General features: G+C 53.4%; 2 protein-coding genes and 1 long non-coding RNA gene across 3 annotated transcripts; 2 read left to right on the plus strand and 1 right to left on the minus strand.

Moving 5' to 3' along the window:
- The first annotated feature begins 261 nt into the window (after window positions 1-261).
- On the plus strand, window positions 262-936 carry BHLHA9 (basic helix-loop-helix family member a9). Its single transcript, XM_040243844.1, has one exon. It carries the CDS (start codon window positions 262-264, stop codon window positions 934-936), a length of 675 nt encoding a protein of 224 aa, XP_040099778.1.
- A 214-nt stretch (window positions 937-1,150) lies between these two features.
- LOC120866261 lies at window positions 1,151-2,985 on the minus strand. Its single transcript, XR_005721624.1, has 3 exons — window positions 2,902-2,985; window positions 2,544-2,713; window positions 1,151-1,220 (listed from the first exon to the last, which is right to left on the minus strand). It is a non-coding gene; the product is annotated as an uncharacterized LOC120866261 (long non-coding RNA).
- A 4,854-nt stretch (window positions 2,986-7,839) lies between these two features.
- On the plus strand, window positions 7,840-20,657 carry TRARG1 (trafficking regulator of GLUT4 (SLC2A4) 1). Its single transcript, XM_040243846.1, has 3 exons — window positions 7,840-8,614; window positions 18,426-18,558; window positions 20,211-20,657. Exons 1-3 carry the CDS (start codon window positions 8,228-8,230, stop codon window positions 20,222-20,224), a joined length of 534 nt encoding a protein of 177 aa, XP_040099780.1. The 5' UTR covers window positions 7,840-8,227; the 3' UTR covers window positions 20,225-20,657.
- Window positions 20,658-22,686: the final 2,029 nt, after the last annotated feature.

Consider the following 22,686-nt stretch of genomic DNA (forward strand, 5'->3'; position numbering starts at 1 on the left):
ACTGCCCACCTGGCCCCTTCCTACAAGAATCTGCATGCTTCCTCCCTCTGGGTTCCTCCCTCACCAACCTACCTGGAGGCCGGTCATAAAGCAGGAGGAGGGAGATGGATGGATGAGGAGGGCGGAGAGCCACGTGGTGCCATAAAGCCCCAGCTAGAGAGGGCCTGTCCCGGAGTGTCCAGGCTGCAGGAGTGCACGCTCAGAAGGTGGACTGTCAGCCTTGGGAGCCGGAGCCGGGGCAGCGAGGCCCTGGAGGAGGCCATGCACCGAGGCGCGCCAGGACCAGGCCTCAGGGGCCTGAAGGGGGCTGAGGGCTCTCCTCAGGACTTGGGGAACTCTTGCCTGGAAGCTGGGAGGGATTTGGGGGTGCTGAGAGAGAACGGCGGCCCCCGAAGCCTGGGCGAGGCGGAGGAGGTGGCCGGGAGTAGAAAACGCAGCCGGCCCGTGCGGTCCAAGGCGCGGCGCATGGCCGCCAACGTGCGCGAGCGCAGGCGCATCCTGGACTACAACGAGGCCTTCAACGCGCTGCGCCGCGCGCTGCGGCACGACCTGGGCGGCAAGAGGCTCTCCAAGATCGCCACGCTGCGCAGGGCCATCCACCGCATCGCCGCGCTCTCCCTCGTGCTGCGAGCCAGCCCCGCGCCCCGTTGGCCCTGTGGGCACCAGGAGTGCCACGGGCAGGCCGCGCGCGCCGGGGACGCAGGGGACCTGGGCTCCAGCCCGCTGGCGCCGCCGCTGCCCGCCGGGCCTTCCGCGCCGCGTTGCGCCTCGTGCCACCCGCACACGCCCCTGGGGCGGCCCAGGGCGGTGGCCGAGGCGCTGCCGGGCTGGGCCCAGGCTTCCCCCGGAAGCTGGCGCCGAAGTCTCGGGGCTCCCTCGGCCTGGCCGCGGGGCCTCCTGCGAGCGGGCCCCGGGCTGGGCCACCAACACTCCTGACCAGGCATCGAGCGCACTGAAGGGCCCGGAAGGAGCCAGCGGCAGGATGACATCAGAACGGGAAGATTAGAAAGCCATCCCTGGCAGAACCGAATGGGCTGAAGCCTGATGGGGAAAGGAGGCGCTTTGTCGGTGGGAAGGAACTCTGGAGACTGGGCCGCACCTCCTAGAATCCCGGGAACCCAGCCAGGAGCCGGATTCTTCTGAGCTCTTACCTTTGGACGTGAACTCTCCTTGGAAAGTGATTTTTGCATCTCGGTGCCTCTGAGTCCTATTATCTCTTGCTTTACAAAAAACCCCCACTTTTTTAAAGGAGAAATGAAGACCTTTGGACAAAGTGGGGGGTTTATGTGGGCGGTACCTGATGGGGTCTGATGACTCAGCGTGGGTCCCCTCCCCTTGCCTGTGCTGATGCCCCATGGTCTGGGGGAGGCCATCAGAAGCAGCCAAATAAAAAGGAGGAGCTGTCATCTCTGTCTGCTAGCAGGACTCCACGGGGCCCAGGAACCCAGGGTGGCAGGAAGGCCCCGAGAGGCTTGGGGCCTCACCCTGGAATGATGGGCCCCTGGCCTGAAGCCCACAGGTAGGTACTAGGAGACATTGGTTCCTGCAAGAGCCCAGGTGTGACCAAGCACTGTGAGGGGGCCCTGTGGGAGAGGACATTATCTGGAGATGAGGAGCGAGTCTGGGAGGCTGACGATGTGGTCAGAACTGCTGTCTGCCGTGAGCCACAGAGAGCGTGGCAGTGAGAGCAGGCTGTGGGCCAGTCTCAGGGAAGGAAGCTGGGGGCAGGGCCAAGGACTTGGGGGGCATCAGTAAATCCCGCTGGTACCCCAAGCGATGGGCGGATGAGGCTCCCGGGGAAGAGTGGGAGTGTGGACTGTGCCTCTGATGAGAGGCAGATTTGGAATCCAGGAAAGAGGGGCTTGGGCCAAGGCTGCTGCAGAAGAGGGAGCGACAGCTGGCCCCCCTTGAGAAGTCTGGACAGCTGCTCTGTCTCTAAGATGAGCACCCCGAGCTCATGTCCAGCCTCACTGACCGGGCTCATATCGCTGGTGCTGCTCGCTATGAGGACCCGGATATGACAGGGAAAGCCTGAGCGCTTGCTGGTCTCCTTGGAGAGTTGGGGGCGGGGGGAGTTCCACAGCTCAGAATGGGGGACCCCACAGAGGCTGGAGAGATGCCCATAGTCTCCCAGGGAGGAGTGAGGGGTCCCCAGAGCACTTGAGATGAGGCTCATCGTCCTAATTACAGGCGTCTCTGCTTTCTACAAGTGAGACCCTGGCTGGCACACTTGGCATCCCGTCCCCAGGCCCACAGACCCCAGGGCTCCACATTTCACAGGGCGGGTGGCCAAGTCACAGATCATGAAAAGCCTTAGACTCTGGGGCAGTGGGCTCTTGGGGCCCCACCAGGAGCAAAATGTGGGGCCCTGGCCCCAGGCCTGCCCACTGAGCGTCCCCTGTCAGGGAGAGGCAGTACCATGGTCTGACAGCAGAAAGGAAAGAGCCAGGCTGTCCAGGGATCCAGGCTCTGTTCTGCACTTAATACATGTGTGCCCATTTAATCTCTAAGGCTGGGGTGGGAGCGGTGGGGGAGGGGTTCACCTCTGACACAGGTGGCTCCACCTCAGGATGGCTGTATTAACCTTCATACATCAGGCGGCTTATGGCAATTAGAAGGTGTTCCACAATTGGTAGTGTTTGCATATTTTAATTTTCTGACAGACAAGCCTGGACAGTGCTTCCACCTTGCTTCAGCCTCAGGTTTGTATTCTCTGGAAACATGATAAAAATGACCAAGTCCTGCTTTTCGGAGTTCCAGGATGAGAAGAAATGAGGGTTCTTCCCTGGCTTGGACGCTCAGCTCTGGAAGGGAGAGGGCGCCCCCTGCAGGTGAGATGGGGAGTGTGCCGCAGACTCTGAAGGCAGTTTGAGGATGTGGAAGTATTGTCTCCTTACTTACCAGCTGAGTAACCTTGGCAAATCGTCTTAAGGGCTTTGAGCCTAGGTGTTTACATCCGGTATAATGGACTAAATAAGTCCTTATATCATAGGCTGTTCTGCAGACTAAAAGAGAGAATGCATTTAAGGCACTTAGCATGGTGCCTGGCCTACAAAATCACTCACTGCATGAAAGCTATTTAATATTAAGACAAATTCCATTTGTAGAGCTGTTAAATGGAGAGAATGCATGGGAAGGTATTTTATAAAGTCTGCAACACATTAGTTATTAACATTGTTTCATCCGGGCTATCTGTTTGAGGGCACACATCTGCATATTTACAAGATGATAAGTAAATATTTGCCTGGCATGTTTACAGAAATGTGTAGATATATGAATTTTTGTGTGTGCATATGTGTATCTATTGACTTAACAGGTACCCCCTCCTCTCCCTGATTTTTAAAGGGTGCTAGACCAGAATATCTTTAATTATGCACCTTCCAAGTTTTCTGGTGGAGAAGGCAATGGCACCCCACTCCAGTACTCTTGCCTGGAAAATCCCATGGTGGAGGAGACTGGTGGGCTGCAGTCCATGGCGTCACTAAGAGTCGGGCACATCTGAGCGACTTCACTTTCACTTTTCACTTTCATGCATTGGAGAAGGAAATGGCAACCCACTCCAGTGTTCTTGCCTGGAGAATCCCAGGGATGGGGGAGCCTGATGGGTTGCTGTCTATGGGGTCGTACAGAGTCGAACATGACTGAAGTGACTTAGCAGCAACAGCAGCAGCAGCAACAGCAGGTTTTCTGGAACCCTTGCTTGAGTTCTTTGTTTGTTTCCTAAAACCATATCCGTTCTCCAAGATGACTGATTTGCTGTGAAAAGAAGCTACATCCCTGATTATTGAAGACATGGAAGTTATCAACCAAGACCACATAGGTTTATCTAAATGTAGTGGAAAATAGTACAAGGATAGGTATTAAATGAATATAAAAAGGAAAGTTATGGAAAGAGAAGACACACATAGAAGTCAGAGCTGTAAAAACCACAGCCAAAAGAGATGCACGACTGATCCACCTAAAGACAGAAATTATGTATCTATAAGATTAATCCCCACAGAGTACTCAAGTAGTGTTCAAAGGAGAGAGAGAGAAAGGGCTCACTTCGAAAGGGCAGAGAATAATAACAATTATAGCACTTTTTGCATCGTGAATGAGACATGCCAGCAAAAGTAAATGACAATCGTTAAGACCCAAATGTCAGAGATGTGGAGAAAGGGGCACATTTACAAATTTCTAGTTGTATTGTGTATCTGTTCCTTTTTTTGGTAGAGAACAATTTGGCAAAATCACAATAAAAATACCCCAAGGAAGCAAACTCAGGTATTTGCAACAGGATGCCAGCAATGGTGAGCAGGGAAAGGAGATCAAACTGGTCTGTGCCTGTTGCTTATAAGTGTGGACCAACAGGTAGGCGCAGGAACCGACCTGGAGAGAATTTGGGGGATGTAAACAGGGCCAATATCCATTCGGCTCTTGCTAATTGTTTTTAAAAGTGAAAGTTTCGTTTGCTCAGGGCACATTCTAAAGAAGAGTGGGGAAATGTTTTGCGCATAGACAGCAAGGATTCCTTTGGAGGGACTCAGGGTGGCACTAGTGGCAAAGAACCCGCCTGCCAATGCAGGAGGCATAAGAGACGTGGGTCCGATCCTTGGGTCAGGAAGATCTCCTGGAGGAGGCCATGGCAACCCACTCGAGTATTCTTGCCTGGAGAATCCCATGGACAGAGGAGCCTGGCGGGCTACAGTCCCTACCATAGGGTCGCAAAGAGTCGGACACAACTGAAGCAACTTAGCACACACATACCTCACTGGATGTGAAACTGGGGTGCTTGCTGATAGGTGAATGGCCACATCAAGTTTTGCTCACATTTTGCACTCATGTGTGTATGTGTTTGTAGACACCAGAAGGCTGCCTGAAGCAGGGGAGCTGGGCCCAGGCAGGTCTCAGTGAAAAGTAGAATTTGCTTAATTACTCCTACCTTGTCAGCCCCATAGGGTTTCCCGATACCCAGTGTGATACTGAGGATAAAAAGGCTTGTGGTCACAGTTACAGGGTTTTTCTTTCTTTTTACCTCTTCTTGCATTAGGCTCAAACTGACCTTACCTTCTGAGGTTTGTGTCTCTGCGCACTCCAGGTCCACTTTCCATACCATTGTTTCCACCTCAGAATTCTTCAAAGCCTAGGATGCACTCAGGTTGAGGCAGGTAGAGGTGGATTTAGCAGCCGTGTGGACACCCTGGGCATTTGATTGGTGCTTTTATCTTCTTCTGGTTCCTCCAGTCAGCCGTCACTGTGAGCCAAGCGCATGAAGAGGGAGCTGGGGGCACACCCGCCCCCTCCCCAAGACCTCACAGCCCATCGGGGATGGGGCAGAGAGAGGGGAATGACTTTCTTCAGTGACCTGCAACCATACTAGGGAGCAGGGAGGTCAGCCCACAGCAGAACAGAAGGGCGGATACCACCTGTGTAGCTACAGGGGCTTATAGCGCAGACCCGCACCTGGGGCCCAAGGGCGTGAGTGCAGGCGGAGTCGGAGGGGGAGCTCAGTGCCTTCCCTTCTAAAGGCTGCTATGGGCTTAGCTTCTAGCTGCTCTGCAGAAAGTGGGCCCAGGCTTCCCAGATCTTCACGTTAAAAGTCTGCAATCCCCTTTTTTATGTGAAGTGGGTTTTTAAAAAACACGTTGCGCACCAAACCCACTTTGTCCGATGGACCTGGCCCATGGGCTTCCAGTGGAGACTTCAGTTGAGGGTGGGGGTGGAGGGGAGGTGGCACCTGCAGGTGGGGGCAGGACCAGGCTGCAGCCGGAGCCGCTGGCTGCGTTGGGCTTACCAGTCCCGGAGCCCAAACCAGGCGCTCCGTGTCCTCGCCTCTCCCCCTCCTCACTGGTCCCCACTCTCATCTCTGGTCCTTCCCCTCATCAGCACCAGGCCACTAGATGGCGCCACAAGCCCAGCATCTCGCAGTGCAGAGCAAACCCGGCTCCCTAGTCCGGGAACCCCAGTTTACCTGGTAATCTTGCTACTATGGGTCACCCTGGGGACTTCTTGGCTCTTTCTTGTTTCTTCCAGTTTTTATTAAGTAAAAAAAAGCTTCTTTATGTCAGGTTTCTTCTATCCTTCAGGCCAGTGCTGCCCGATAGAAATACAATGCAAGCCATGTTTTAAATTTTCTGGTAGGCATATTAAAAGGAGAAAAGAGACACAGGTGACATTAATTTTTAAAATGTTTATGTAACTCAATATAGCCAAAATATTATCATTTCAATATGTAATCTACATACACTGTGTTAATGAGATATTTTAAATTTTTTTGGTACTGTTGGAAATCCAGGGTGTGTTTTATATGTATAGCATATCTCAGTGTGGATGAGCCACATTTCAGGAGCTCTATAGCCAGATTTGGCTGCTGGCTATGGAACTGGCCTGGTTAGGCTGTTTAGTGGGCCTGAGTCCGTAGGGCCTGAGTCCTCCCCACCAAGAGTGAGCTTCTAGATTGTAACATGGAATTCTGGCCAAGCTGGACAGTGACTTAGAGTCTAGGACTCTTGGGCATCCAAACTGCCACCATCTGCAGAAGGTCTCTTATTTTAAAATTTTTTTTAGTTTTTTTTAATTTTGGGCCCTGCCTCAAAGCTTGTGGGATCTTAGTTCCGCAACCAGGGATTGAACCCAGGCCCTCTGCAGTGAGAGCTTGGAGTCCCAACCACTGGACTGCCAGGGAATTCCTGAAGATCTCTTATTTTAAAAGCATGTTTCTAGAAGTTCCTGGGCAGAAGGGCCCAGTTCACTCCCCTTGCCCAGTCCCTTCTTCCCCTTTGTGGCCAGCTCACCAGTCTCTGCCCATCACACCCTCTTCCACCTTGTCTTGGCTCTTGCTGTAAGCAGCATTTCTGAAGCCAGTGTGATACACAATTCAAAGATACCTCTTTCTGCTAAAATGGCTCATCTTGCTCCAAACCAGTTTCTGGATGTGATGGATTCATGCCTAATTGGGATACAGTTTGAAATGAATCTGGGTTTCGGTTTCCTAACCTCTGATCTCAAATGAGCTCCACAACCTCTGAGACTCCTTCTCACCTCTAATTTCTCACCCCCACCCCGATACATGACCTACGCCCTCCTCCAAACCACAGACAAGCATCCAGATGCACACACAAACCCTGGTGGTTCTGGGTCACCTTATAAGACCACGTAAGCCGGGGGATGTAGAAAGAGATCCAGAGAATAGAGAAGGTGGCAGAAACGGAGGAGATGTGAGAGAACTAAGAGGGACGGGACAGGCAGCCAGGGCCACGGCCCTTCAAGCTGGCATCTTCCCCAAGGAGCTCCTGAAGCAGAAAGATCTTTGCTGGCTCTTTAAAAGCACCTCAGAAAAGCTCTAAGGGCCATGAGATGGGGCCAACGCTCCTCCCTAACAGCCCCTCTGCCACCCCTCGGGAGCTGCTCAGACAGCCATTCAGAGGGTGCAGACACAATCCTCCTCCAGGGGCCCCACGAGTACTCACTCTACCCCTCCCTCCAGAGCTCGGAGCCTGGCTCTGGTCTGGATATCTCTGGGGCTTGCGGGGGTCGGGTTCAAGGTGGGATGCAATAGGTCCAGAGTTCAGTGTTTCACAGCAGATAGGAGAAGAGGAGCCGAGGGCTGTCTCCCGGGACAGGTGAAGGCACACCCATTTGGACCCACTTTGCCTTTCTTCCCCATCCAGAGCCCCCAGTGCAGAGGAGGGGGTCCTGGGTCCACAGCGGGAGCCAGAGGCTGGTCCAAGCCACCCTGGGCAGGGCTGGGCTGGGGCAGAGGCAGAATGCTGCTGGGTGGTTCTCTGGGGAGAAGTGAATTGAAAAGCATCTCTGAGGAGGGCAGGGAAGGAGGGAGGATGGGTGGTGTGTACACACACACACACACACACACACAGCCTCCCTGACTTAGCCTGAGCCTCACTCAGGAGAGGAGCAGTCTCCTCTCCGCTCCTGAAGCTGCTTTCTGCTCCTTCCCCGCCCATCCGAGCTGTCAGCAGCACCAGTGAGGCTGGCCTCAAACTTGAATGGGGCTGAAGGCTCCAGCTTCCTGGAGCTCCACGGGGCGGCAGGCTGGCCGCTGCCTCTGAGTTCAGCTGGCCTGGAGAAGCTGACCTTCCCAGCCCACCGGCTGGCCCTGGCTCTCCTGGGTGACACGTCTGCCCCTGACCTGTAGGCCTCCAGTCCGGGCCAAGGAATGGTGCTCTGAGGTCCCTCGGAAGCCCCTCGTCCCATCCTGGAGCTGGAGCAGCCCAACGCCCAGGCCAGCATGGCCAACCCTGGACAGCCTCAGTTTTCCCCGGCGCGGGAGCCAGGCACTGCCTCACCCCTGGACCTGCCAGAAATGGAGAAGCTCCTTGTGCAGGTCAGGGGCCAGGATGATAAGCCCCTGAAGCCGTCCAAGTCCCTCTCAGGGCCTCTGGACCTGGAGCAGAATGGCCACAGCCTGCCCTTCAAGGTGATATCCGAGGGGCACCGGGAGGCCTTGCACCCCCTCTCGTCCTCCCGGGCCAGCTCCAGGCGGGCGTCCTCCACGGCCACCACCTCTTATGCCCAGGACGGAGAAGTTCCCAAAGATTACCTCATCCTTGCCATCGCCTCCTGCTTCTGCCCCGTCTGGCCCCTCAACCTCATGCCCCTCATCTTTTCCATCATGGTAAGTGCTGCTCTTCATCGCAGGGCGGGGGCTAGTTTTGGTCAGCAGCCATGCTTCCCTGGCAGGCACCAGTCACCCTGCCTAGGGTGTTGAGAGAAGAACTGGGGTCCCAGGGGGTGGGGAGGGGAGACTCCCCATCTTAGCCGGCCTATTACTACCCCTTGGAGAGGGGTCCAGGGCCCCCAGAACTTCAGTTTCCTGTCCTCCTTCATCTCTGCTCCTGGACATCACAGCTTGACTTTGCACACATCCCTGCTGGGAAGGGGATCCCAGAGAGATCCCCGGAGCTAAATTCTGCCCAGAAAGGACAGCCAACTTGGGGGTCTGGCCTTTGCAGGGGCCGGGGGCTTTGTCGCAAGGAGTCATTCCTGAGTGGGGCTGTGAATCAGCAGAGATTGCAGCCAATATGGGGTCTCAGGGCCCCGTGTTCTCAGGAGGGGAGCCAGGCATCACCTCCCCACCCCACCCCATCCCCAGGGCCTCCTGGGTGTTCTAACAGCTTCTGGCAACTCTAGTTTCCAAGAGCGAGCAGTAGCTTCCCTGCCATGGACTGCGGGCCCCAGGGGCCAGCTCCACCAGGGCTGCTCCTCTGGGGGGATCTTCTTGCTGGGGCCCTCTGGGCCTTGCCTTTGTACTGATTTCAATATCTGTCTTCCTGCAGGGGCAGGAGCGGTGGTCTAGGCCACAGGTGGGAACGCATGTGTATCAGAGGGCATGGCTGGCCTGGCCAGGGAGGGGCATGGGGGCTCATCTTTGCGTCTCCCATGCTGGTGTTGTAGGGTTTTGAGTACATAACCTTCGATCGTCTCCAATCCAAGCTGTTGGGATTGGGCTGCTGGCAGAGGAGCCCCAGGAAATGTTGGTAGCTATTGGCAAGTGAATTTCACAGTTCAGAAAGTTGAGAGAGACAGACAGAGAGAGAGGCTGGCAGGGAATGACTTTCAGAATGAGGTTAGGAGCAGGGGATGGTACACTGAGAGGGGAGACAGTGACTGCTTGCCCCTGGAGGGACTCCACTATTGAGTCATTCGTCATCCAGTCCCCAGGAGATGTGGTCTTTCCTGCTGCCACGCTCTCCACTGAGAAAACCCTTATTTCCTTACACATCTCTCTCCACTTCACGGAGGCCCAGTTTCCAGCCAGGGGCACCTTCCCCAATACCCAGCACCACCTGCCAGGGCTTTACAGGGAAACTGACAACATTCTCAGGTCCCAGCGATTGGCGAATTGGCGTGGGAAGAAGAGTCAGGGCTGGGCAAGGCCTTTGAGGAAATTCCTGTGCTGCCTGCGGCTCTTGGGGGGCAGGTGGAGGCGGAGCTGGGCCACAGGGATCGCCGCCAGTGGCTCTGGGTAGGGACAAGCTCTTGGTTACTGGGAGAAGCCCCGTGCGGGAGACCAGCTTTGGGGAGGGAAAGCAGACAAGGGTCCAGGAGAAAACAGTTGCTAAAATTCATCTTCTGGTGGGGGTGGCAGAGTGTGAGCTGGGTAAAAGCTGCCTTTGTCAAAGGAAACCTGGGCCCACAGCTGTGGGACCGCTGAACCTACCCCTGGTGCATTTCTACATCTATCTTGGGTTCTTGAATCAGGTCTGATGGTTGCCAGGTCTGGGGCAGGGAATACGGTGCTAAACCAGTCACCATCACCAGTTCCCACAAGCCTCCTGTCCAGTGGGGAGAAATCTGTAAACAGATCCTTACAACACATTGCAAGAAGTGCCCATGCTAGACAAAACCACAAGGTATTGTGCGACCTCAGGCAAGTCACTCAAACCTCTATTCTCCTCAGTATTCCCATCTGCAAAATGGGTGTCAACATAATGCCTAAATTATATAGAGTTGTATGAGCCACACAGGGGGCTTTCCCAATAGCGCAGTGATAAAGAATCGGCCTCCAATGCAGGAGACACAGGTGATGCAGGTTCGATCCCTGAGTCTGGAAGATCCCCTGGAGAAGGAAATGGCAACCCATTCCAGTATTCTTGCCTGAAAAAGCCCATGGACAGAGGAGCCTGGCGGGCTACAGTCCAAAGGGTCGCAAAGAGTCGGACACAACTGAGCGCCTAAAGCACACCGCTATGAGCCATGCAAAGTGCGAAAGCACCCGGCACATAGTAAGCGCTAGGACGTGGAGGCAGAAAATTAGGCCAGTGGCTCCCTGGTGTTGGGTTTTTTCTTTTAGAGCTTTGAAATAAAACTCACATAGCATACCATTCGGGGCTTCCCAGGTGGCACTAGTGAGAAAGAATCTGCCTGCCAATGCAGGTGATGCAGCTTCGATCCCTGAGTCGGGAAGATCCCCTGGAGGAGGAAATGGCAACCCGCTCCAGTATTCTTGCCTGAAGAATCCCCATGGCCAGAGGAGCCTGGCGGGCTATGGTCCATTCCATAGTGTCCAAAGAGCTGGACACGACTGAAGCGACTTAGCATGCAGGTGTTTTTAAAGTCTGTACTGAATTTGTTACAACATTGCTTCTGTTTTGATTGTTTGGCCTCCAGTCATGTGAGATTTTAGTTCACTGACCCAGGATTGAACAGGACCCCCCTGCATTGGAAGGCAAAGTTTTAACCACCAGATTCCCAGGGAAGTCCCAAGGGTTAGCATTTTTAAGCAAGATTTTAAAATTAAGGTCGATACATTGTTTTTTCACGCATAATGTTATTGCACGCTTAATAGACTACAGTAAGGTATAAACGTAACTTTTATATACACTGAGAAACCAAAACATTTGTGTGAGTAGCTTTGTTGTGATATTCACTTTTCTAGTTCATAGGACACTCCCATGCCCCAGGGAGGAAGGGGGTCAGTTATTTATTTAGAGTTGAAACACGTGGTCCCCCTCAGATAGCAGCAGGGGTGAAGGAGAGCCAGAAAGTGTGGAAAGAGAGTTAAGCCTCTATGCTGGTGTCTCCAGGTCTGGCAATAGACTTCAAAGCTCCTCATCTGATGTCTCCTCGCTGGTTACCAAGTGAAAGATCAAGCCCTTGACCCCAGGGAGGAAGGAGACCTGCAGCCCTGACACCCTCGCTAGAGCTCACTGTCCGCAGAGCGTGTTGTAATATGAGGCTGGCAGAGTCTGGTTAATCATTCCCATGTAACAGATGAGGCAACTGAGGCATGCAGAGCAGTGCCTTGCCTTTGTTCACACAACTGGTAAGAGGCACATCAGCTGGCTCCTGAATCCAGTGTTCTCTTCACCTGCCCCACCCTGCACCTACCTCTATAACAAGGATGGCATGTCCCTCCCAGGGAAGCCAAATCTTTTGGGCATTTGTGCAGGGAGGGAATAATTCTACTCCCTTCTCTCTTTTTCTCCCCTGCCTCCCAGTGGCCTCCTCCCTGTCACTCACTCCATCAGTGGAAGACTAATGGACCACCAAGCATTCTTCCCATTGTGGCTTTGACAGGGGCCAGCTGGGACCAGGGGCTCTATCTCAGGAGCTGTGATCACAGGTGTCCAGACCTAGCCCTGCTCAGCCCCACAACCTTCTGTAAGCCTCCTGGGATAGTCAGGGCAAGGCTGGCTTCATCCATTTTACCTCCGGGTGAAGCTGAGAAATAACCATGCTTCCTGATCCAGCAAGGACTCCTGTCAGTGAGAGATGCTGGACCCCAAGCAGTGAGCCTTCAGTTGCTGACCAAGCAAGCATCAGACACGCTTGGGTGTGTATCACATCTCTGTCCCTTTTAAGGGCACATGACCATATCCAAACCACTCAGCTTCCTTCCTTAGCTCCAGTTTCCTCATCCATAAAATATGTGTAATAAAACCGTCTACCTCCTAGGGCTGTTGGGAGAATTAAATGAGCTAATGAGTGTGCCAGAGCCTGGCACATAGTAAATGCTTAGTAAGTGGAAGTGGTTGCTGTTATTATTAATACTGAATGAAACTGCAATGTCAGAGGAAAGAGCAAACCCCCAGTGCTGTGGTCGCCAACCTTTTTGGCACCAGGGACTGGTTTCATGAAAGACAATTTTTCCATGGACCAGGGGGTGGGGGATGGTTTCAGGATGATTCAAGTGCATTCTGTTATTATTATTGTGTATATTTCTATTATTATTATCTCTATTATTATTACATCAGCTCTACCTCAGATCATCAGACATTAGATCCCAGAGATTGGGGCCCTGCCCCAATCTGGCTTTCAGGCAAACGCGGCTTTTAGCAATTTGGATATAATGGAGTCTCACCCCTCATTACATCCCCAGAGGAGGTGGGCAGCCCTGTCTGTGGTTTTGGTGGCAGCCTCTCGTAAGTTGTTCCCACAGCATGTGGGAGCGATGCGGAGATCCAGAGTGGCTTCATCGCTTCCTTACTTAGGCATTTTTGACAAGTTAATTATTTAACTGATGTGTTGCAGGCTCATTTTCATTCATTTATGATTTATCCCTTTCCTCAATGAGAGTGCTACGCCCTGAGCAGGGCTGATAGTCAGATGGCATGCAGGCATATAGCTTAAGATATTAAGACTTCTGAAACCGTTGGTAAACTGCTGCTGTCTCAAGCCCCTAAATCTCCCCAGCTGCTCCCATCCACCACTGCAGCCACCCTGACTCCTCCTGTCCCTTCTCTCAAGCAATGGAGGAGTTAACCTGTAGTCAGGGCATTTCAGGGTTTCTTGGTGATTCAGACAGTAAAGAATCCGCCTGCAATGCGGGAGGCCTAGGTTCAATCCCTGGGTTGGGAAGATACCCTGGAGGAGAGCATGGCTACCCACCCCAGTGTTCTTGCCTGGAGACTCCCCCTGAACAGAGGAGCCTGGCAAAGTACAGTCCATGGGGTTGCAAAGAGTCGGACATGGCTAAGCATGCTACAGCCCAGCAGGGGCCTTTCAGGATGAATTGCACGTTTGCAGAGAGAATGATGCAAAGAAGGCATGGAGAAGCGCACCTTTCGGCTTTCAGAAGCTGGGAGGTGCTTGATCTCTGTGGAAGGGCTGATAACTGATTAGTCCTGGCACATCCTTTCTGTTTGATTTTGGCTGCGCTGTGCGGCTTGTGGGATCTTACTTCCCCAAGTGGGGATCGAACCCATGCCCCCTGCAGTGGAAGCACAGAGTCTTAACCATGGGCCCTGGACCCTGGCACATCTTGTCTCTTCTCCTGAGGTCTGCTGGGCCTTGGCCTGAGCCTCATGGGTGGAGGAAGCTTTTTCCTGAGTTCTGTAGCCTCCTTCCTCTGGCTGGTTTCAGCCTCTGGCAGTTGTCCTCAGCATCCTCTTCACCCCATCCTCCCCGCCCCCACCATCCTTTCCCCACACTCACACTTGTTTTCAGCGTCTTTCCTCACTGATTTATTAACCTGAGTTCATAAATCGTTTTCTCGCTCACCATTCCCACAACCCCTGTGATCACAAACGATCTATTAATTCAGTCATTACAACCGTTACTGCAATTATTATTATTGTGCCTTCTACTTGAGCTGTTTTGTATAAGAGGAAGATGATGCAACTGATAGGGATGGAGAGCAGCTGGTAATTTACTCAAAAAAAAAAATGAGGATTTTCTTACGGATCCTTCATTTGGTAACTCATGGGGGTGGGGAGGAACTTCAAAAATGAGGGCCAGCTAGCAGTGGAGAACTTCTCGGGTAGAAGCAGGGCTCCAGACTTCCCTGGCGGTCCAGTGGGTAGGACTCTGTGCTTCCACTGCAAGGGGCACAAGTTTGATCCCTGGTGGAGCACTAAGATCTTGCATGCCATGTGGTATGGCCAAAATAATAATAATAAAAAAGTTAGGGCTGCCTACTTAGAGGTAATTACTTTCCCTCCATTTTACAGATCTGAAAGCCAAGATATACAGAATAGTTGTGATGTTTACATTGGACAGAATGTATAACGTGCCTGACACCACAAAGCAGCCACAATTAGGTCTGCTCTGATCCATCTGGCCATTTCCAGGGTGCCTCCTTAATGGCACCCCTCATGCTTGAAGGCATGTATGACTGATCACTCTGTGGATCAAGAAGTGCGACTGGGTTCAGTGTAACTGACAAAACATCTCTCTCACCTTTCCTCCTCACCTCTCATACCCAAGAAGCTGCACGTGTGCCCCTCTCCATGGTCCTGAACCATTGCTGCACAGACAACTGTTTTTCTGAAAAATGGGGGTGGGGGGTGCAGGACACATCTCAAAGCCTCTGCCCTTCCCCCCACCAAGGCCATACTTACAGTCAACAATGAGTCCCTTGATTATGATTCTGGATTTCAGAACTTGAACTTCCTAGAAATCCCAGAAGTCTTTCTGCATGATGCTCCCTTTCCCTCCCATTGTTGCCTTGGTGTTGATGTCCTGAGTTTGGTGACTCAAGCTGCCAGCTGTTAGAGCATTTTATCTTCTACCACCCCTATGAGGCAGGGATTGTCATTAGGAGGCTTTACAGATGAGGAGCTGGAGCACAGACCACCGTGCAGGTGTGGTGTGAGAAGCAGCTGCAGAAGCAGAGAAAGGGCAGATCAGGAGGGGGCCACCTGTCACAAAATGGAATCTGGATTTGGTCCTGTGGGCAGTGGGGAGCTTACAACTGGGTGAGATAAAGAGAGGATTTCTTCAAGACAGGAGAGAAAAAGATACAATTAAGAAGGAGAGGGTGGGAAGACCAAGGAGAGCTGGTGCCCTAATGTCCCTGGGGAGCAGAGAGAGACTGAGGTCTGGACTTGAGCTTGCATAGTTCCTGACATGAGGTAAATGTTCAGACGATGCTAAGGATGACCATTCCAGTGGAGGAATCCTGGTGGGCTTCACAGAGGAGGTGGAATTGGAGCCCGCCATTGAAGGAGGAGAGGATTTGGACGTGTGGTTATGGGGGACCGGGAATGCAGGCGGAAGAAATAGCATGAGCAAAGGTAAGTTGGTGCTCATACCCTGAGCAGCTCAGGTCCAGAGGTCATGGAAGAGAATAGCAGAGGCTCAAACCAGGAAATGCAAAGCTAACCTGAGTTTGGACTTTGTTCGGCAGACAGTGGGAGGCCATGGGAGATACTGAGTAACAGTGATTGCCTCAGCCACCGTCATCTCTCTGAGCTTTTATATCAGCTCTTAACTCTCTTCGGATCCCCTACAACAGCTGGGGTATGGCAGGGGTGGAGGTCTTTTGGAAACTTGTATCCAGTCCTACCATCCTCTGCCCCTAGGTTTCCATTCTCACTGGCTCTCATTGTTCTGGGATAAGGACCAACCTCCTTCCTGTGTGGGCAGAGCCCTACCTGGCCTGGCCTTGCCCACCTCTGCAGCCTCTTCCTCACTGTCTCCAGCCACACTGGCCTTTGTCTGAGTCCCTCCTGCTCCCTTAGGTCAATAACAATTTATCGATCATCTACATATTTGCCATGTAGGGCCTCCCCCAAGGCCTTTGCACATGCTATTCTCTCTGCCCAGAATACTCTTCTTCCTTTTGAAAAAAATATACTTAATTCTGACTCATCTCTCCTCTTGTTGTTCAGTTGCTCAGTCGTGTCTGACTCTGCGACCCCGTGGACTGCAGCACACCAGGCTTCCCCATCCTTCACCATCTCCTGGAGTTTGCTCAAACTCATGTCCATTGAGTTGATGATGCCATCCAACCATCTCATCCCCATCATCCCCTTCTCCTGCCCTCAATCTTTCCCAGCATCAGGGTCTTTTCCAATGAGTCGGCTCTTCGCATCAGGTAGCCAAAGTACTTAAAGTCTCAGCTTTAGCATCTTTCCAATCTCATATCTCAATCCAAATATCCTCCCTTTGGGAAGTGTTCCCCGACTCTCCCCTTTTACAAACTCTCGTAACACCAGGTACCTCTTCTTTGAAACACTACCCACAGTTGCAATTTTACTTTTGTGGGGTCATGATGGTGACCTGCCGCCCCCACCGGGATGCAAGCTCCATGAGCATAACAGCTGGGGGCTCACTTGTTCACTGTTGCATCCCAGGGTCCTAGCACCAGGCCTGGCATGAGTATCTGCAGGATGGACTGGTGGTGCGGGGGGCAGAAAGGAGAGGAAGAGAGCTTGGAGCCAAGGAGGCATCTTCATGAGGCTGTTGCCTTGGCTTGAGTGACAAGTGGGACCTGGAACTAAGGCAGGTCCAGCAAAGCTCCAGAGGACAGTTGCAATGGAATTGACTAGGGGAGGAAATTAATTACTATGTTGGGATGGGAGGGGAGCTATGACTCAGTGGGAGAACTCTAGGCTATTGATAATAATTGGGGCTTAAGCAAGAGGAAGGAGGAGAACAAGGCAAGGAGCAGATCTGGGAAGTAGGAAGCTGTGGTTTGGGGCAAAGGGAGTGAGGGCACGCTGCAGCAGGCAGGTGGTGCTGGCCTGGAAGGAGCTTGGCAGAGGGAACCAGGGGGTGGGGCTGAGGGATCAGTTAGAATTCTGAGAGATGAAGGTAGGACCCAGGTGCATCACTGAAGAGAACACAGATAGGAGGGTTGCTGCTCTGAACTTCAGCTTCTTCAAAAGTGGGCAACACCGCCGATCTCACAGGATGATTCTGAGCCTAAACAAGGTAATTTAGGCACAGTCGTTAACAAGCTGCGTGACACAAAACAAGGGCTCAGTAAGGATTCATCATCGTTGTTCACCATCATCATCAAGGTACCTGATGCTTCCATGCTGAACTCAGGAGCTTCCTATAATCAGAACATAAAATAACCAAACAGGGACTTCCCTGCTGGTCCAGTGGCTCAGACTCTGTGCTCCAAAAGCAGGGGGCCTAGGTTCGATTCCTGGTCAGGGAACTAGATCCCACGTGCTACAACTAAAAATGATCCTGCCTCCCACAATTAAGACTTGGCGTAGCTAAATAAACTAATAATAAAAAAAAAAACAAGATGTGAAAGCAGTCACCACCTTTTAGTGGACTCCTTCCTGTTTCTGTTCTAGTGGTCCAAGTTCTAGAGCTGGAGGAATCTAGAGGTCACCAGCCAGTCCTGGGCAGTGGTGAGGGGTCTCCAGGGACAAGCTTGGGACATACCTCCTAATGAGCCACTCCCAGGCCCCTTGGGATACCCTCTGTCTCTATATCCTCTGTTCATCCCCCTCCTTGTACCCACTCGATTTAACCCAACCAAATAGGGCCAAGAGAAGCTGAGCTCACTGAGGATAATAATAATCAGATACAGTCCCTGTGAAGGCATCCATGGCTCCACCACAGCCCCAGCCTTCCTGGTTCAAACTCAAGACATCTCACCTTTCCAGTGTGATCTGGGAAGTGGGCTTGTGATCCTGGGTGGGAAATTGGGGGAGGGAGGACCAGTGATTTCTTTCCTTTTATGGGAAGAGAGGGCTCACAGAGGAAAGGAGGCAGGTATGTTGGGCCGTAGAAAAAGTCGCAGAGGCTGCCTTAGTGCAGCTACAGGAGTGAGCCTTGGGCAGGGGTCCAAGGGGGCCTGGCTTATCTTTCCCACCAGCTCAGCATGGCCTGAACATGGTTCACCCTCCCAGGCCTGCAGCCTCTACTGTACCACCCTGCCCATCCCTGTCCTCAGATAACACCCTGGGGACTTCCCTGGCAGTCCAGTGGTTAAGACTCCGTGCTTCCACTGCAGGGGGCATGGGTTCCATCTCTGGTTGGGGATCTAAGATCCTGAGATAATGCCTGGCATTGCCCGGTTATGTCCCCAGCCAGCAATGGGCAAGCTTGGTTAGGGATCCCCACAAGAGGCCTGGCCACTTGAGTCCAGGCCGTTTGTCCTGAAGGAGGCCTCTGCCTCTCCCGTAGGGGAGCTGCTCAAGTGTGGGCTGCAGCGGGGACCCGGATGTGTTTGGCAGCTCAGGCAAGGGGCCCCCTGCAAGGCTGCTGAGGACAGGGTTTCTGCCACCCTCTCTCTGCAGTCTCGAAGTAGCGTGCAACAGGGGGACCTGGACGGGGCCCGGAGGCTGGGCCGCCTGGCCGGGATGCTCAGCATCACCTTCATCATCATGGGGATCATTATCATCATCGTGGCTGTGACTGTCAACTTTGCAGGTGAGGCCCAGCGGCACCCCAGCTCCCTTGGTGTGAGGACCACCCAGGACAGGGGTGGTGGTGGGGAGAAGGGTAAGAGCATGTGGGCACCACAGCCTTCACCTCACACCCCAGAAAAGCAAGCTCTCCAGTCTCCTGCAGGGACCGGCTGAGTGGGACTGGCTTTCTGACTCTCCAATGGCCAGAGAGTAGATCACCAGGAAGGGTCATGGGAAGAGCACAGGCCCAGGAGGCAGAGGCCACAAGTTCCAGTCTCGGCTCTGATGGTCCTGCACCAGGGTCTGCCTGGTTGAGCCTTGGGGTTTTTATGTCGAAAGTGGGAGGAAGACACCTCCAGCACAGAGGCTTTTGTGAGCATCACCTGAGATAGCGCAAGTGACTCTGACTTGTAACCTGGGGGCTTGCCACACAGCATCCCTGCTGAGACAGTCAGGTCTTACTGGAAGTAAACCGAGCCTGTGCTGGAAGTCAGGAAGTGAGACTTTCAGGAACATCCAAAGGTGGTCCAGGCAAGCGTGCCAAGCAAGGTGACCAACCTTTACAAAGGTGCTACTCACAAAGCCCAGCAGCTTTGAGAATTTCTGGGCTCTGCAGGTCAGTATTGTCCATTTCCCTCTAATCACACACTCATATTGGAAGCCTCCAACCATCTCTGCCCCTTTAGTGACCAACCTACGCTTTTCCCCTAAAGACCTTGCCCCACCACCTGTGCTCTGTGGACCAGAAGCTTGGCTGCTGATACTGGGAACAGGTTGTAAATATAGAATCTCATTCCCCACCCAGACCTGCCGAATAAAAATCTGCACTTTAGTAAGATTCCCAACCCCATCATTAAAGTTTGGGAGGTACTGGCCTAGAATATGGAGTGTTCATCTTGGGGCAGAAATCCTGGGATTTGGCTGTAGGGTCATGGCCTCATGTGAGAGGAAAGAATTCAGGTTTGTAATCAGCTGGTCTGGGTTCAAAAATACAGGTCCCCTCCGTCACCTGTTTGAGCAGAAGCACGTTCCACAAAGTTTGAGAGGCATGCAGGTTCCTGCGAGGCAGGAGCCCACTAGCCCAGGGCCCGAGCCTCAGCATCACTTTCCAGTGCCTCGGTCTCCCTGTCTTGCTCCTCTTGAAGCTGACCCATGACGCTTTTCATGTGTGTTAGTGGTAGCTGCTCAACTGTGTCTGACTCTGCAGACACATAAACGGTAAGCCCACTGTAGTCCATGGGGTTCTCCAGGGAAGAATACTGGAGAGGGTTGCCGTTCCCTTCTCCGGGAGATCTTCCAGACCCAGGGATCAAACCTGGGTCTCCTGTATTGGCAGGTGGATTCTTTCCCATCTGAGGCACCAGGGAAGCCCGTGTTACATTCCATGGCAAGTAACAACTGCTGAACTCAAATTTGCAAGGGGACTGTTTAGCTTTCACTAAAACATTCAAGCAGGAGTGGGTCTAGCCTCAGGGGTCACCATGCCCACCTGTGAAACAATCACTGAGACTCCAGTCCTCTCCTTGGTAGGAGTTTACTTCCACCCGGAACCTCAAACCGAATCACCTCCGTTACCACTTCCCCTGGGAATCAAAAACCCAAATCCTCCAAAAAGAGACTGGGAGACCCCGTGTTCTGAGCTCCGTCCTGCTATCACTGTTCTTTTCTTTACAGTTCCGAAGAAATGAAACTAACTAGGGAGCGGTGCTAGCAGAGGCGGCTCCTGCCCGTTGAAGAGCTCCACCCACACGCCTCACGGAGGACAGGACGATCCCCCAGCTCGAAAAGCACAAACTTGGAGGGAAACCCCTAAGTCACCCCATTGCTAGCCCGCATCAAATGGCGGAAAAAGAGAGGAAGAAAGGAAAGGAAATGGACTCTGAAACAGATGAATAATGTGGTCCAGTCTCCTGGGCAGGTCCCGGTATTTTAACCCCGGGGGTTCTGGTTGGTTTCTCATCCCCGTGGTTTCCTGGGATTGGCCAAGCAGGCATATATTGTCAGAGTGAGAATAAACCACTCCCGCCAGCGAGACCACGGCGGGGAGAGAGTCCCTGTGTGTCTGATGACCAAGAGCAAAGACACAGACTTTATCTTTTCTATTTTTCTTGAGGTGGGATGGAAAAAGACTGTCTGCATGCCTTGTGCCACATGCCTGCAACAATCCCAGCCGGTGCCCTGAGCTCAGAGGCTGAACTGCTGCTTAGCACCTGCCCTGGAACCCCTTGGACACATGGGACACGTAGCTGTCCTGGAAAGAGGCAACAGCCACCCTTAAATCCTTCATTGCAGGATGAGGGCACCAACAGGAGTGTTGGTAGAGACAGAAATGGGGACAGCATGGACCTCTTCTCAAACATTTCAGCCTCAGGAGCATCTCGGTTGAGAAGCCCGGTCCCAGAACATCTCCCAGTATAACCCGTCTGCCTCTTGTTCCCTACCTGGGCTGCAGTCTGGGGCACTAACCAAGAACTCCCGGGGCCCTGACTCCATCTCCAGGTTGGCTAGTGAAGAGGAACTCAGGCCTGAGCTCACATTCGGGGACCACCTGGTTGGGGCACAAACTCAGAGTTCCATGTGGAGGGGCTCAGGGTCCCTGTGCAAAGGGGCTGAAGGTCCTCACCCAGAGTGGCTCAGGCGGGGCATGGCTCCCACCTCCCACCCCAACTGCCCGTGATGCTCTACGCCTCACCCTGCGCCCCTGACCAGCCACTAACAGCAAAGGCTTTCCCCAGAGCCGGCCTTGGGACCACCCTTGGGGGAAATTCCTATAGGCTCCCAGGCCCTTAGGGATGTCTCTGCCTCCTTTAGGGATGTGGATCCAAGAGTTTTTATGAAGGTTTGTTGTTTGCTGGTTCTAGAGAATTTCAAGAGAAAGGGAAGAGCCTGGCTGAAGGGTTCTGTCTTCAGGAACCCCGGGCTTGAGAACACACATGCCCAGAATCAGGGGCCTGGACACCATGGCCTGTGTCTCAGGACCTAAGGGGACACCGGGAGAGACTGAAGCAGGGCCCCTCAGACATCCCCCCTGGTCTTTCCTGCTCCCACTTCCCCAGCTGACTGCAGCCCCCAAGCCCTGGGTAATGTGATGCTCTGGGCTCCCCCCACCCCAGGATGCCCTGCCTAGAAGCCAGGGTTCCAGGAGGCTGGGAGGGCGGATTGGCTCCAAGTTGGCTGAGCATGTTTCCTCTGTACCTGATCAGCACCCTTATGCCTCCTTTTAGGGCCCCTGCCTGTCTCCCCCACCCTCCTCAGAGGCTCCTGGGGAGGGAGACTGTTAGAGGCTCTGTCTTCCGGGAGGAGCTCTGGGTCCTGGGTGTAGCTCTGAGCCTTCTAGGATGGCCTGTGTGATGGAGGGGAATTGAAGGGCGGGTTCAGGGCCCAGAAGTACTGTGTAGATCCCTCTGGGGCTGGCGTTCCTGCGTCAGTGCCCCACCTGGGAATAACCCCAGCCTCTCTCACCCCTAAAGGAGGGGCCTGTTGGATCTGCTTCATGGGACCTTTGAAGCCAAAACAGAGATGCCCCTGTTTGTTGGGGATGGAGGGGGATGAACCCAGAGTCTTTGTGTCACTTTCAAGGTCAGGCCAGGGGAGTCAGGTGGTCTGTGAATCTGACATTCACAGGCCCCAGCTCTGGAAGGAGGGGTCATGAGTGAGTGTCTCCTGGTAGGCCCCAAGGGGTCCCCAGCTTCAGCCCCCCAGGGAGACGACAGCAGTGAACCAGACTATTTAGGCGCAGTCTCATGGACAGAGGCCCAGCTGCGGCCTCTGTGTGCTCCAGGACCATCACACACACCCTGTCCCGCTGTCCACACTCACACCCATGAAAGCAGACCCTCACTGGCTCCTCCTCCAAACCCAGAATAGGAGAGAAAGAGAGAAGCTGCTGCAGACAGCTCCAGGAGCACCCTTCCATTTGGGCAAGAATGACTCGAGTTTTCTACTCATACCAAGGGTGTAGCTCAGAGGCCCCAAGAGGCTTGGCATTCTGGCAAAGAGGAGCCAAGGATCTGAGGACAGGAAACCTTTCAGAAGTAAGACTGGGAGAGAAGCTCCTCATTGCCCCTCACCCACAGGACACCTGACACCCCCAGGCCTTGGTGAAGATGAAGGGACAGGGGCCCTGCCTCCCAGCTCCATCGTGGGTCCA

Source organism: Oryx dammah, unplaced genomic scaffold, assembly GCF_014754425.2.
Source record: "Oryx dammah isolate SB20612 unplaced genomic scaffold, SCBI_Odam_1.1 HiC_scaffold_8, whole genome shotgun sequence".
NCBI lineage: Eukaryota > Metazoa > Chordata > Mammalia > Artiodactyla > Bovidae > Oryx > Oryx dammah.

Coding starts and splice junctions, on each gene's coding strand:
- BHLHA9 (XM_040243844.1), top strand. CDS start 262: ATGCACCGAGGCGCGCCAGGACCAGGCCTCAGGGGCCTGAAGGGGGCT.
- TRARG1 (XM_040243846.1), top strand. CDS start 8,228: ATGGCCAACCCTGGACAGCCTCAGTTTTCCCCGGCGCGGGAGCCAGGC. Junction 8,615..18,425: donor CCCTCATCTTTTCCATCATG/GTAAGTGCTGCT, acceptor CTCTCTCTGCAG/TCTCGAAGTAGCGTGCAACA.